General features: G+C 34.7%; 2 protein-coding genes across 4 annotated transcripts in view; one reads left to right on the top strand and one right to left on the bottom strand.

Annotated features, from left to right (window-relative positions):
* LOC138711265 (very long chain fatty acid elongase 1-like) overlaps nt 1-15,833 on the bottom strand; it is a 33,694-nt gene that overhangs the window by 5,591 nt on the left and 12,270 nt on the right. Inside the window, exons 4-5 of the mRNA XM_069842699.1 lie at nt 6,381-6,464; nt 3,345-3,401 (exon numbers count right to left, since the gene is read on the bottom strand). Of these exons, the coding sequence (XP_069698800.1) occupies nt 3,345-3,401; nt 6,381-6,464 (141 nt within the window). The remainder of the gene's footprint in view (nt 1-3,344; nt 3,402-6,380; nt 6,465-15,833) is intronic.
* The window catches only part of LOC138711262 (tripartite motif-containing protein 2-like), an 84,394-nt gene continuing 72,599 nt past the window's right edge, over nt 4,039-15,833 (top strand). The window contains exon 1 of one of the 3 annotated variants that reach the window (XM_069842691.1): nt 4,039-4,086. The gene's annotated coding sequence lies outside the window, so the exon portion shown is untranslated. The remainder of the gene's footprint in view (nt 4,087-15,833) is intronic. The other 2 variants (XM_069842695.1, XM_069842694.1) reach the window with 2 other exon arrangements.

Here is a 15,833-nt window from a genome sequence, read left to right as displayed (position 1 = left end):
TTTTATAACATACTAATATAACACAAGGGGTTAGTATCAATACTTCATACAAGACAGAAATATTCATGCAGCGTTTTTGAATGTCATGAATTCACCTGCAGAACAGAAGGCGTGAGAAATTAGGTACTTCTTTAATTTGGCCCTAAACAATCTTATGTTTTGAGTTTCATTTTTTATATCGATAGGGAGACTATTAAAAATTTTTACTGCCATATAACGCACTCCTTTTTGATAGCACGATAGACTTGCCGATGGAGTATGAAAGTCATTTTTGACGTGTATTTATGCTATGAACTGTTGAATTAGTTACAACGTTTTCACGATTACATACGAGGAAGATTATTAATGAAAAGATATACTGACAAGCCATGGGCATTATTTGTAATTTTTTGAGAATGGTCCTACACGATTCCCTAGATTTGGCACCTTCTAATTACTCTTTTTTGTAGTAGGAATATACTGTTACTATCTGTGGAATTTCCCCAGAATATTATTCCAAAACTCATTACGCAGTGGAAGTATGCAAAGTATATTGTTTTTAAGGTATTGATATTTACTATCTTTTGCATAGATCTAATAGCAAAACAAGCTGAATTTAGTTTGGGGCTAATTTCCTTAATATGATTTTTCCAATTTAACACATTATCGATTTGTAAGCCAAGAAATTTGGTGATCAACCTCTGTCACTCGTGTGCTAGGCGATGCGCCACCTACGATGTGGCCAAATCGTGCCGCGTGAAGGCTTTTGGATGAGATTAATTCAAAATGCAAAATTTACGAGACCGTCACTCAACAAGAGCCTGCTGTAACGTGTGTAGAGGATTCATACAGAATAACCCATTAGAATTGGCACAGGAATATGGAGCCTGACGTTCATTCATAGTCTTCTGCCCAATGACAGGTTTCACTGCAAGCCCAGCATTCTCCAAACTGCCCTCTTTTCCGCCCTCCTTTTCGTTTCCCATAGGTCAATATATCTTAATGTGTCTGTCATCTAATACCTTCTTTTGCCCCGAATTTTTCTCCCATTCACCATCCCTTCCAGTGCATCCTTCAGTAGGGCATGACATTAAGAACTATAAAACATTCTGCAAAAAGACTATTGCTTAACTATTAACAATTTCAAAAGGAAGAAATATTATGCAATGAACAAAGTAAGTAATTTAGTTAGTTACAAAAATTGGAATTACGCAGAATAAATGTTTAAAGTGTTGTTAATCGATCTACTTGCAGACAGAAGATACTTAACCTAATCTCATTATGATGGTAATCTGGAGCCTAGGCTTAATTATTTTCCTTTCACTTCCTAAATAATTTATAATTTTACAACTGTGTATAATAATACTTTATGGTTGTGAAAATTGGACTCTAACTTTGAGAGAGGAACATAGGTTAAGGGTGTTTGAGAATGAGGTGCTTAGGAAAATATTTGGAGCTAAGAGAGATGAAGTTACAGGAGAATGGAGAAAGTTACACAACGCAGAACTGCACGCATTTTATTCTTCACCTGACATAATTAGGAACATTAAATCCAGACGTTTGAGATGGGCAGGGCATGTAGCACGTATGGGCGAATCCAGAAATGCATATAGAGTGTTAGTTGGGAGGCCGAAGGGAAAAGACCTTTGAGGAGGCCGAGACGTAGGTGGGAGGATAATATTAAAATGGATTTGAGGGAGGTAGGATAATATGATAGAGTCTGGATTAATCTTGCTCAGGATAGGGACCAATGGCGGGCTTGTATGAGGACGGCAATGAACCTCCGGGTTCCTTAAAAGCTATTTGTAAGTAAGTATAGTAATACACCTGGTGCATTTTCTGGAAGTGTTGTGCGTTCAGAACATTCATCGTACACATTCAAATAAATATATTCACCTGCAGTGGTAATTCGTAGTTCATTGTGAATTTTGTGGAAGTGTCGAAGCTTCAGGGGGTATTGTGGCATCTTCTTATCTTCCATATCTTCAGGATAAAATTATTTTATAATGAAATACATTCGATGTTTTATTCACAAGAAAATTCTTAACAGGCAATACTATTTCATATGAACTATATCATCATGTTTTGTAGTTACGAATAATTGTGTTATATAGGACTGTTCGGAACTGAGTTACGATTTTTTGTGAACAAGTAGAAGAACAAATTCTTATCGACTGGTGTAAAGATCTAAAAATGTCCATTATTGTACTGTTAATTTGACACTAAGCCTTCGAATAATTATTCTTATGTAAAGCTGTAAGAATGGCTAACAATCGCTTAACATGCATCGATGTTCAATAATTGTTTCATTGTGACTCAAAAAATGGCTTTGATTGTGGCAATGCCTACTCTATTTCAACTATCTATTAATTTAATTCGTTTAGAAAGCAGTGATTGTGATTGCCGACATTAGAACAAGATCGTCAAATCTCGACTTACCGAAGTCAAAGTCAAAGTCTCAGAAGTATTGTCTATGAATAGGACTTTTAACAAAGTTAAACTTTACTACGAAAGTCGACTTTGGGAAGTCTTCATCCAAAGTCTCTTTTATGAATACGGCCCGAGTGGGACTACAGGCTACTCGTCTTCATTCTGCTAAAACTGTTTACTGACCATCTTACATCGAACGTCGAAAGCAACAGCTTGATAGCTACAGGCATGCCAGTTTACTGACCCGAGTTTGGAACCTTAAAAAATGGCAACGAAGATGTATCGGGACTTCGAAATGTGATTGCTGATTATTTTTATTTACTTTTTAAATTTAAATTTATTTTTACACATTATTTATACTTTGCTGAAGTAAACTTAGTAGAATCTCAAATATAATTAAATAAAAAATAAAACAAGTTACTAAATATATGTCACATAAAAATAAAATATATATTCCAAATAATTGTGAATAACCATTCCAATAATAAACTTGTTGAAATGAAAACAAAGAATTCTTATTAAAACAAAATTAATGAATTGCATTTGCCATTGAAGAAACCGAAGACAGTGAATTCTTAACCAATTGAAATAGCCCATCCTCCAGAATAACTTTGCATTACATTAAAAAAAATAATATGGAGTGCCGTAAACTTGCAAATCTCTGTCTGCAATTCATATTGAAAAATTACGCATCTTGGCCGAGTGGTTAGCCTCGCTGCCTACACGAGTTCGCTCCCCGTCTTGGCCATGAAGGAGTTTGCGGTGGACAAAGTGGGCGCGAGGGGATTTTCTCGGGATTCTCCCGTTTTCCCTCCCCATTATCATCAGTTCACCAGTTCTCCACATCACCTTCACTCTGCGAGAGCTAGCTAAGTCTAGAACAAACATAAAATGGCTGGAAGTTTAATAAATTATATTATTAGTTAATGACTTACAGTGTCGGCGAGCTCGACGACCTTGGTGAAGAAGTACCACCACGAGTAGGACGAGAACTGCAACAAACATGAGCGACTATCATTAGGCTTCTTTTGTTCTGCTGTCGTCCTAAAGGGAGGAGAAGGGTGAAAACTCTTTTACAAGTTTTTAACTATAGATTTCTCTTGGCTTACGGTATCTATAAATGCTACAAAACTTTATTCAAGTCACTTAAGTAGTTTTTGAGTTACCGGTGTATTCTTTTTTAAATGAGGCATATTTTCAAAATATATCTCCTCACACAATTTTGTGTACAGTACCTGATATATTTAGAAGAACACTGAGTTGGAACTATTAAAATGTTTACTAAGAGAAGAGAAAGAAAATATTTACTAGATGAAGTTTTATAATGTTCAGTTTTTGTGCCTATATATTATACACACACACACACACACACACACACACACATATATATATATAAAATTGAAAATATTGAAAATACTGAACAACCCTCACCTTATTAGTACTGCTGAGGAATATTTTCATAGTAAAAACCATAATCATAATATACAACTGCTCAACGAACAGATACCAAATTTACATAACCCCCTATATCGTATTATAGAATAACTGCTCATCGATTAGTTTAGCCTGTCGTTCCCTTTCCGTGCTCTGTTCATATAAAAACTCACTAGCTCAGTCTACCATGTGACGCAAGATGAGAAGGCTACAACTTCTGAAAGTCTCTGCTGCACACTTTTCGTGAGTATTAATATTAATTTTAAAGGCTTTAATCACTTAATTCCAACAAAATTCTCAAGACATCCTTTTGATTAATTTTGTCAGATATTAATGCCTCCCATTGCGGCAAAACACAGAATAATCTTACATTTACTTCCTACAGAATTGCAACATGTTGAACATTGTATGAACAAGCCCCAGCCTTCAGTTTCACAATTTTAAACCTTTTTAATTCTTCAATTTCAGCGCATTGTTTGTCATTTAAATATACTGTTTCTAATTACAACCATATTTACTGGAATGTTTTTTATCTGAATGTTTTAATCTAATACTAATGTTTGACGCCATTTAACCTCTTTAAAATGAGCAAGCAAGGTTACATTTTTACTTGTGTTTTATATGTGTTTTTATCTTTATATCTTTTCACCTACGTTCAATTTTACTTGTTTGTTAGTAAATTACATCACCTGAAGATGACTTGCATAAAAAGTCGAAAATATTCGTGATGCATGTTAATATATTGTAATTAATGTAACAGAATCTACTTCTGCTGCCATAACTTGATAAGTAATAGTCTGAAAATAAAACAAACTAATATTATAATTCTTTATAGAGCATGCAGAAAAGAAGCTTCATAGTTTTAAAAATCTAGAACCCTTCAGATTTGGAATAGGCGTATGTAAAAATATTGAAGTGTCGAAAATTCATTCTCGAAGCTTTCAACGAAGTATTTAAAGATCGCAGCCATTGTAGAATGACGTCATTGCCGAGTTTAAAGCAGGGTTTAAGCCACAGTCGCATTTGTTGCATTTTGGTGCTCGACTTCTGAAAATGCAACAAACTTTGAATGTAAATGTACATAAATGCAACAGCCACATTAAACTTCAGAAACGAAGATGGTAACGGAGAAAATGAAATCAGACATGTGTATGAACTAGTCTGAATTTAAATGAAATGCTAATGGCATGGGCAATGTCCAAAAACATATTGAGCAATAGTTGTTCAGGAATTGATTTCAAAGAGGTGGTGCAATTCATGTAAGTTAAGTGAACAATTCCTTCGAATTGATTTATACAATTCCATTGCATACCGTAAATTACGAGCGAGGATCTAGTTACATGAATCTTGAAAAATTGAAATTAGAAACCGCCTTTGAGTAAAAAAGAGTTAATATTGCTAACAATAAATCTTGTAAGGGCCTACTAGTAAAGAATTTCAATGTTTAGTGTTCCCATAAAAACGTACTTAATGTGATGTGATTCTAAACATATCTACGTCTAATGATTTACTTACATTAGTGTATCTAGAGTGTGATAAGACGAATTGAAAGTAATAAAACTCCAAGAAACAAATTACTTATTTTTTTTGTTTCTGCATACCTTATTAATTTATCTTTCTGTACAATTATTTAGAATATTGCACAAACTTTTCGCAATTTGCACACATTCAATTTTTCATTTGTACATTTTTGCGACAATTATATATTATATAATATCTAGCTCAAAGTCTGGACTTTGAATTGTGGTGCAGTCCTCAAGTTTTGGCAACAGATTAGAGTCCGTAGGTTTATTTTTTGCAGTAAAACGGTAAAATAATTTTTGACTCGAAGTGGTCGAAATTTCACTGATCTCCCATCTTAGAAAGACTAGAAAATGAAATCAAAATAAAGTTGCACTATACAAGAAAAGTGAAATAAATTAGTTTTAAATAGTTCTGTTATGGTTTACAAACACGCAACATGAAAGTACAATTCAGCACGTCATATTAAAGAAATACGCGCAACAATACGAAGAATATTGGAAATCGAAATCTTGAATTTGTACAATGTGCCTGCGACGACTTACATGAATGATAAAAGAATCAGCAGAGATGAGATTGTTAGGTAGGGGGTTGCATTTTATGCGACAGCTCCAAAGTTACCCCACGCACCGAGTGGGGAGAAAAACGTGGTTCTCTGCCAACAAAAAATTACGGTTTATTTAACGACGCTCGCAACTCCGAAGTTATATCAGCGTCGCCGGTGTGCCGGAATTTTGTCCCGCAGGAATTATTTTACATGCCAATAAATCTACTGATATGAGCCTGTCGCATTTAAGCACACTTAAAAGACATCAACCTAAACCGGGATCGAACCCTCAACCTCGAGCACAGAAGGCCAGCGCTATACCGACTGCGCTACTCAGGCCGACTCTCTATGCCAACAATTTGAAAGGCTTACTGGCATATGCCAAAAGGGACGGGTGCCGGTACGGTGTTTGTTGTACAGAATAAGCTTATTATTTGTGTTGTTCAATAAAACAATAATCCGCACTCACCGTGTAAGAGAAGGCACTCGGACCCCGGGTCTTCGGACTGCAGCCTTCCGTGATGAAATGTGTGACGAGTCCGCTCGTGAAGAACTGCGGAGAAGCACAGAAGACACTTATGAGGCAATTAGGCCAGGAGATAATGGGATAGTTCCTTTCGCCCTCCATTGCATTCATCGCCGACAAGCTACATATTACGTTAGTAAAACTTCAGATGTATACAAACAATTGTTCTTCCCCTGGCACATATCATCAAGCGAGATGTACTGCCTGATAATGGATGTATTGTATATATCAGCCAGGACCTCAGTCTGTGGGCTGTACTGAATTGTGTAATACTTTACTACGCTAATCCTTTGGGCATTAACATTCTTAGAAATAGCAATTAGTGCCAGGACTTACAGGGTCAGCATGGTACAAGACATACATAGTGTTAAATTTAAAAGAATACCCGCCATATCAGCTACAGAATATGTTGGAAATGATGTTCTTCCATTTCAATGCATTTGTCCATAACAACTAATTGTTGCTTGGTTACTAATTATGATATTATATCCCTACTAGTGGCTTGTGCAGCAAATGCCGCAAACTAAGTTCATTAGAAATACAAATAAAATTTTTTCAGATTCATTTTCAATTAAGAATACCAGACATTTTAAAAGTTATTTTCTTCCTTAATAATGAAACATACTCTCTCTGAATGGTTTTTATGCCAAATACTTTTTCTTGAATCTATCCATCTTCAGTTCTTGAGTTTAAAAGCCAAAACGCAAGTAACAATGTCAGGACGATCAGTGGGTTTTTCATGTGGGAGTGAAGCAACAGCTATTTGAGATCATTGCGGATTGTAGGTGAGAGTTAGGAAAATGTCAGGTTTGCCATGCTTTCGAACAATAGACATAGCGTCTTCGTATAGCTGCTGCATGTTTCGCGAACTAACTTAAAATGTAGAGGGTAGAATAATTTTATCCTGCTGAAATGATCGGGAGACTACATAATCTTGTAGTCCTCTTATTTTATCAGTAAGCAATACCTTTTAGTCTTTCCTTAGGAACTCTAATTTTTCGCTCTCTCCAGACAATACTGGAGATAATCACGCATATAAATATCCATACCAGCTACCATTAAATATATGAAAGAGACCCAAGCACTTGATTAATAACTATGAAAATATTTCATTTTTAATAGCAATAATTTTAACTTACATAAGTTTTGTACTTTTCAGTAACATATACTGTACCTATATATTATACAGTCGTCACTCAGTAAATTATAGAAATGAAGATCTAATTTAAGATATTCTCTAAATCTACTTATATAACCCAAAAGGTTTGAGTTTCATATCATCAATAGGCTATATCATTAATATGTATATTGGTGACAAATACTCCTATCAAGGCATTAACTATAATAATATTTCACTTTTAATGGTGATAATGTCATCAAACCACCTCAAGTTTCGTAGTTTTTAATATCCAGTACACAGCTGTACTCAGAAAATTGCACACCACAGAATCAGATCTCTACATTATTTTTAACAAGTCTTGAAGTTTTTAATAACTAATTATAGAGACGTTATAAAAACCACACAAATGAAGATCGACATATTGTTGTCATTATGATGTCACAGAACTTGCTCTGATTTGCTCTAAATATGTCAGAAATCCTGCAGGTCAAGACCTTCGTGTAATATTGCTTATTGCAGTGTGTGTGTTTTGTTTTATTCTGAAAAAGCCATTAGTTCTCAAAACTGACGAGAGATGGATTTTGGAAAATATGAAAATTATGTAGGAAAATTGACATTCCACTGAAAACTACTATTTTTCTGAAAATATTTGGGTTGCAAGCTTCAAAATGAGGGGTCATTCATTAAAATCCGTTCAGCCGTTTTCTCGTAATTTCCATTACCAGTTCAAATTATATATATCCCTATGATATAGGAATGTATGTACAGGGTAAACCGTAAGGTAATGTCCTTAATTTCTGGGGGTTGTTCTTTGAGATATTTGAAGTAAAATAGTTGAATACAATTTTTCTCGTTTTTGCTTCCTTTGCGAATAAAGATTGTTTTATATGAAACATTTCATAGCGCGTTTTGGAAAAGCCATTGATTCAATTCGCAATAAGCTCAGTCAGTTCAAGAGAGCAGAGTATTATGATAATAAATGATTGAAAGTATTTAGGTTTGTCCTTTATTGGGGAGAAGTGTGAATGTAACAACCACAGGGCAGGAAGTTCGTACAAAACTGTAAATTTCAGTTGAGTACAGGGAGGAGCGTAGCTGTCACGCTCGCAACAGACGCTACGCGGTTCACATAAACAACGCCTAGTGGCATTCCGTGGAGCTGTGTGCAGTTGTCAAAAGAAAAAGTGGCCGCACTCGTGAACAGCGAATATTTTCTAAGTCCACTTCGGGTCACGGAGATGTTACACGATGCATGTGCTTGTAGGAGGAGTTCTCGAACTATGCAATTGTTCCATACCTGAGTCTCGTAGATCGGCGGTAGAGTGCTTACTTAAGGATGCGAAGGTTGTGGGTTCGGGCCTTCTTCAAGTTTTCGTTTTATTTTTTAATCGTTCTTTATAGATATCAAGTTATTTATATTTTGTTATCGTTCTCTAGCGTTATAAATAATATTAAAGTTATAATTTTTTGTATTCTGATGTCGTTCTTTAGAGATATAAATAATATTCAAGTTATAATTTTTTGTATTCTGATATCGTTCTTTAGAGATATAAATAATATTCAAGTCATCATTTGTATTCTGTTATCATTCTTCAACGATATGAATAATATTCACGTTTTTTTTTATATTCTGTTATCGTTCTTTAGCGATATAAATAATATTCATGTTATCATTTATATTCTGTTTTCGTTCCCTAGCGTTATAAATAATATTCAAGTTATTTATATTCTCTTATTGTTCCTTCGCGACATAAATAATCTGTATTTTATGTAAGTAACTATTATAATACAAATAACCATTTTTCTTTGTAAAATAGGTTATTTTATTTAAATAATTGAATATAATAATATCTGATATTAATTAAAGAAACCGATATTTATCATTTATATTCTGTTATCGTTCTTTAGTGATACTATATAAATAATATTAAAGTTATAATTTATATTGAGTTATCGTTCTTTAGCGATATAAATATTAACATAAATTTAATATTAGGTTTGGAACAATACAGTTGCATAATACTGGTGTTAGTTTTTCTTTTTATATTATTACATTTTACTATCTTGAACCACAATAAAATGAAAAGGAGTGACGAGGAATTGAACCTGAGACGTTGACATCTAAATTTCGACGTTCTTCCGCTGAGCTACGAGGGCACACGTGTGAAAACATTTGCGGAAAAATTGGCCCAATCCCCCTCCAAGATTTTCTGATGATTCGTAGAAGCTAGTACAGGATGCGGGGGGCAAAGGCTAATTGGGATTTCCCGGTCTCTGATCGGATCAAACATCCTGATAGAACAAATATTTAACCCTTGCGGTGAATTTCGGTGAAGTCCCGAGGGCCCAATTAGTCAAATCCACTTTCCTCATCTCCACGCTTGCGTCCCCTGGAATCTAATAAGATTCGAAAGAGACAGTGGTGTGCGGAAAGCAACGGGAAGTTAGCGCATTTATCCTTTCCAAGAAAAACTGCAAACATGAGCAAAGGAAGCTTTTAATAGAAAAAGGAACATCTTCTGCGGACCTCTGGAAAAATAACTAAGGAAGAGACTAGTGAAGTGCTTTGTGTGGAGTGTGGCATTGTATGGAGAAGAAACATGGACATTACGACGAAATGAAGAGAAACGAATAGAAGCATTTGAAATGCGAATGTGGAGAAGAACGGAGCGTGTGAAGTGGACAGACAGAATAAGAAACGAAGTTGTGTTGGAAAAAGTGGGTAAAGAAAGAATGATGCTGAAAGTGATCAGAAAGAGAAATAGGAATTTTTTAGGTCTCTGGTTGAGAATAATAATAGACGACATAAGGATATGTGGATCATATGCGGAGAGTAAGAGGAAGGCAGAAAATAGGAAAGATTGGAGAATGCTGGGTTTGCTTTGAAAGACCTGCCCTTGGGCAGAACACTTATGTATGTGTGTGTGTATGTATGTATGTACGTATGTATGTCCAGAATGCTGGACTGTCGTGTCTAAGAACAGTCGCTATTTGCAAAGTCTAGTCGATTCCATGCCCAATCGACTGCAAGATGTGATCGAGATAAGGGGAAGATAGACTAAATACTGAATCGTGACTTTTTGTTTTGTTTTTTGAACGCCTAATTGTTTGAATGTTCTAAGGCAGACGCCAGTAAGTTTGTTTTATTTATGCCACGAAAGATATTTTTGCAGAGAATAAAATCTTTTTCCTTTCACTTTGCAGCCACAATGTCATAATGGTAAAGTCGTGGCATAATACATTCATGAACCTGATGTTAATTACTAAAATAATCGTAAAGGAGAAAGGAACAATTATGTATATTTTGTCTCTCTCTCTTCAAAACAAAATAAAAAGAACATAAAAAGGACAAGGTTGTATTTAAACGCAAGACCTCACGAATAAGAAACCGGAACGGTACCATTACGCTATCAAGTAACTCACGGAGTACTTTAATTATAACTGTAGATATCAGGCAACGTGGTCCAACAACATGTAACATAGCCTGTCTCCGAATTGTAGCGAAGATACCCGAAGGGAACTTTGCTTCAAGAGAGCGGCCACTTTTTCTTTTGACAACTGTACAGTCGTGAATAGTTTGAAGCATATTGTTAAATTGTGTTGATAGTTTAGATTCTGAACAAAGTGAGCTATTCTGTTGTTATTGTATTATTTACGTGAACTCCTTTGTTATTAAATAGTTATGCAAACAGCAGTGTGTAACACGTTTATTTTTCCCCGTATTATTATTCGTTAAATATTGACGTCTGTGCATTCGATTGCGTTACAGTCCAAGTTCAACATCGGAATTACGAGACGAACTTAATTAGGCTACAATAGAAATGAAAAATTTTCCTGAAAGCAATTACTTATGGGTTTCATATTATGTCACATACGAGATACACCATTAGATTCACAAAGTACTTGTTCAGCTGATGATAGTAAGATATATTGCATCATATTTCAGATTTGCTTCAGTACGTCTTATCAAGTAGAAAGAATATTTCCAGATTACAAATAATGTTTTTTTTTTTTTTTTTTTTTTTCTGAACATGAAAGATGTATTTCTTTTGATAAAATGAAAGCGTTCATTATTTGTTATAATGAGGCTAGAATCATAATTGTATACTTTGTATGTTATTTTTATATGTATGGGTAAATTATTTTAGTTTGGGAGTTACGAAGTTTATAATTACAAATTATTGTTTTTGTTTTATATTATTAGTTTATTATTTTCTTGTTCTAAGGCTGTGGGAGCACATATTTGGTTACCAGCCGGCTGTACATGTTTGTCGTTCTGGTTCACTGACATTGAGAAATGCGCTACTACTTTGCATTCGATAGAGATATAGTCCAAGCTCACACAACTTAACAGTTTTGGTACCAACTTCCTAGCTCTGGTAATAATAATCAATTCTCTGGACTTTCATTCATATTTAAGTGCAATCATTGAGTAATATTTTCACAACATTTAGCATAAATGTTTTAAATTTAGTTTCGAAGACGATACAAAGCTAGAATAAGCCATATTATTATTATTATTATTATTATTATTATTATTATTGTTATTATTATTATTATTTACTAACAAGGAGAGGACACGCTCTGTATATCACCGAATTAAATCCGATTTTGTGAGATGAAAGTAAAAGACATACTGTTTAAAGTCATACCTGGTATGGGTGGCCAATGACCCCTCGTTTTGGAAATATTGGCTATTGTTTGTGACATACTTCCGTTAGGTGCCTAATAGGGAAACATTAGACTGTGTAACGGCGTAGCTCATGTGGTTGGATGCTGAGTTATCATCAGGCTTCGAGACTTCGGACCCAATAGAGCAGTTCAGTGGAAAATCCGCGTAACAGCGTACTGAGTATAGTGGTAAAGCGTACAGTGGGTGGGGGTACTGTAGAATGAATGCCAACAAATACGCAAAGGAAAACGCTCTGGATTTGAAGGTTCTGACGAATAATTTGGTTTCATACAAACCTATTTTCAAACTGTGTCTGAAACTATTACACGGTTAGAAAAGTCAGAGCAAGAGATGCCGGAAGCCCTCAAATGAATTTAGAAAATGACGCACAGAATTAATGAGACACCAAGTACACCGGTTACTGAACGTGTAGAACAAGTGGAAATCAATTTTATGTAAAAATAACGAATATGGAACATTGTGCAACATAAACAGCAAATTAGTGGATATAGACTCACCCGAGAATAAAGGACTGTCTCTAAATGATGTTAAGTTTTTTTTCGTTTTGCTCCTATCACGTCATGCGACGTAGAGCGCAGCTTTCTACGGTACAAACTTTGGCAGATAACCGAAAAAGATTTACGTGTGAGACACTGAGAATGTATCTTGTAGTAGGTACAGCTGTCAAAAAAAAAAGTGGCCGCACTCGTGAACAGCGAATATTTTCAAAGTCCACTTCGGGTCGCGGCGATGTTACACGATGCATGTGCTTGTACAAGCAGTTCCGTAACTATGAAAGTGTTACATATCTGCGCCTCGTAGACCAGCGGTAGAGTGCTTGTTTAATGATTCGAAGGTTGTGGGTTCGGGCCTTCTTCAAGTTTTCATTTTATTTTTTAATCGTTCTTTAGCAATGTAAATGCTATTCAAATTATCATTTATATTCAGTTATCGTTCTTTATGGATATCACGTTATTTATACTTTGTTATCGTTCTTTAGAGATATGAATAAATTCAAGTCACCATTTCTATTCTGTTATCGTTTTATAACGATATGAATAACAATTTTTATTATTGTATCTCCAATGGTGGTTAGCCCTATTTTACATATGTATGTTAGGGCTATAGTTTCATACACAAAAAAGATAAGCATAAAGAGAAATAGAAAAGAAAATTAAATTAGCTTACCTGATGTAAACAGAACATAAACAAACCGTAAATTAGGCATTGCGATTGCAAAATAAATATCAGGTATCAATTTGAAACATACAAAAACATTAACAACACACATACGTAACACTTCTATAACACAAATATGCAGCCTTCCGTACCATACATCATAAATTAATACACAATAGTCATACAAACACAATCACACTATAATTACGACATTGCGACGACATCAAGCATCACATAACTGACTCACATACATAACAAATCAAGCATCCGTTACAACACATACATTTCAACATAGTAACCACACTTTTAAAAGTTACAAATTTGGCTCCAAGAAGAATTAATAGGACACTGTTACTAATTACTATTCTTCTACAATTTCTTAAATATATCTGTAATAAATCTGTGAAATTCCGATATGAATAATATTCACGTTTTTTATATTGTTATCGTTCTTTAGCGATATAGATAATATTCAAGTTATCATTTATATTCTGTTTTCCTTCATTAGCATTATAAAATAATATTCAAGTTATTTATATTGTTATTGTTCTTTCGCAATATAAATAATCTGTATTTTATGTAAGTAATTATTATAACACAAATAACCATCCTTCTTTGTAAAATAGGTTATTTTATTTAGATAATTAAATAAGTATTATATAATATCTTATATTAATTAAACAAACCGATATGTATCATTTATATTCTGTTATCGTTCTTTAGTGATACTGTATAAATAATAGTCTAGTTATTTATATTGTAATCGTTCTTTAGCGATATAAATAACATAAATTTAATATTAGGTTTGGAAAAATCCAGTTGCATAATACTGGTATTAGTTTTTCTTTTTGTATTATTACATTATACTATCTTGAACCACAATAAAATGAAAAGGAGTAACGAGGAATTGAACCTGAGACGTTGACATCTAAATTTCGACGTTCGTCCGCTGAGCTACGAGGGCAAAAGTGTGGAAACATTTTCGGAAAAATTGGCCCAATCACACTCTAAGATTTTCTGATGATTCGTAGAAGCTAGTCCAGGATGCGGGGGGCAAAGGCTAATTGAGATTTCCCGGTCTCTGATCGGGTCAAACATCCTGATAGAATTAATATTTAACCCTTGCCGTGACTTTCGGTGAAGTCCGGAGGGCCCAATTAGTCAAATCCACTCTCCTCATCTCCATGCTTGGGTCCCCTGGAATTTAATAAGATGCGAAAGAGATAGTGGTGTGCGGAAAGCAACGGGATGTTACAGCATTTAGGCCTATCCTTCCCAAGAAAAACTGCAAACATGAACAAAGGAAGCTTTTAATAGAAGAAGAAGGATATTCTGCGGACCTCTGGAAAAAGAACTAAGGAAGCGACTAGTGAAGTGCTTTGTGTGGAGTGTGGCATTGTATGGGGAAGGAACATGGACATTACGACGAAATGAAGAGAAACGAATTGAAGCATTTGAAATGTGGATGTGGTGAAGAATGGTGCGTGTGAAGTGGACAGACAGAATAAGAAATAAAATTTTGTTTGAAAAAGTGAGTGAAGAAAGAATGATGCTGAAACAGATTACAAAGAGAAAAAGGAATTGGTTGGGTCTCTGGTTGAAAAGAATAATAGAAGACATTAGGATATATGGATCATATACGGAAACTAAGAGGAAGGCAGAAAATAGGAAAGATTGGAGATTGCTGGGTTCGCAATGAAAGACCTGCCCATGGACAGAACATTTATGTATGTGGGTATGTTCAGAATGCCTGGAATATCGTGTCTAAGAACAGTCGCTATTTGCAAAGACTAGTCGATTCCATGCCCACTCGACTGCAAGATGATCGAGATAAGAGGAAGATAGACTAAATATTGAATTGTGGCTTTTTGTTTTGTTTTTTGAACGCTTAATTGTTTGAATGTTTTAAGGCTGACGCCAGTAAATTTGTTTTGTTTATGCCACGAAAGATATTTTTATTGAGAATAAAATCTTTTTTCTTTCCATTTGCAGCCACAATATCATAATGATAAAGTCATGGCATAATATATTAATGAACCTGATGTTAATTACTAAAATAATCGTAAAAGAGAAAGGAGCCATTATGTATAGTTTGTCTCTCTCAAAAACATAACAAAAAAGAACATAAAAAGCACGAGGTTGTAGTCGAACGCAGGACCTCATGAATAAGAGGCCTGAACGCTACCATTACGCTATCGAATCACAGAGAGAATACTTCAATTATAACTGTAGATATCAGGCAACGTGGTCCAACAACATGTAACATCACCTGTCTCCGAATTATAGCGAAGATACCCGAAGGGAACTTTGTTCCAGGAGAGCGGCCACTTTTCTTTTCATAGCTGTACATTGCAATTCGGTACTGTAACTGCACTTCCTAAAGACGACCAATAGGATAAATGAAAAAATTAAAATTGCTACATGC

This window comes from Periplaneta americana, chromosome 12 (genome assembly GCF_040183065.1).
Source record: "Periplaneta americana isolate PAMFEO1 chromosome 12, P.americana_PAMFEO1_priV1, whole genome shotgun sequence".
Taxonomy (NCBI): Eukaryota; Metazoa; Arthropoda; class Insecta; order Blattodea; family Blattidae; genus Periplaneta; species Periplaneta americana.
Note: the sequence above shows the minus strand (reverse complement) of the source record. Positions and strands in the feature narration are given on the sequence as shown.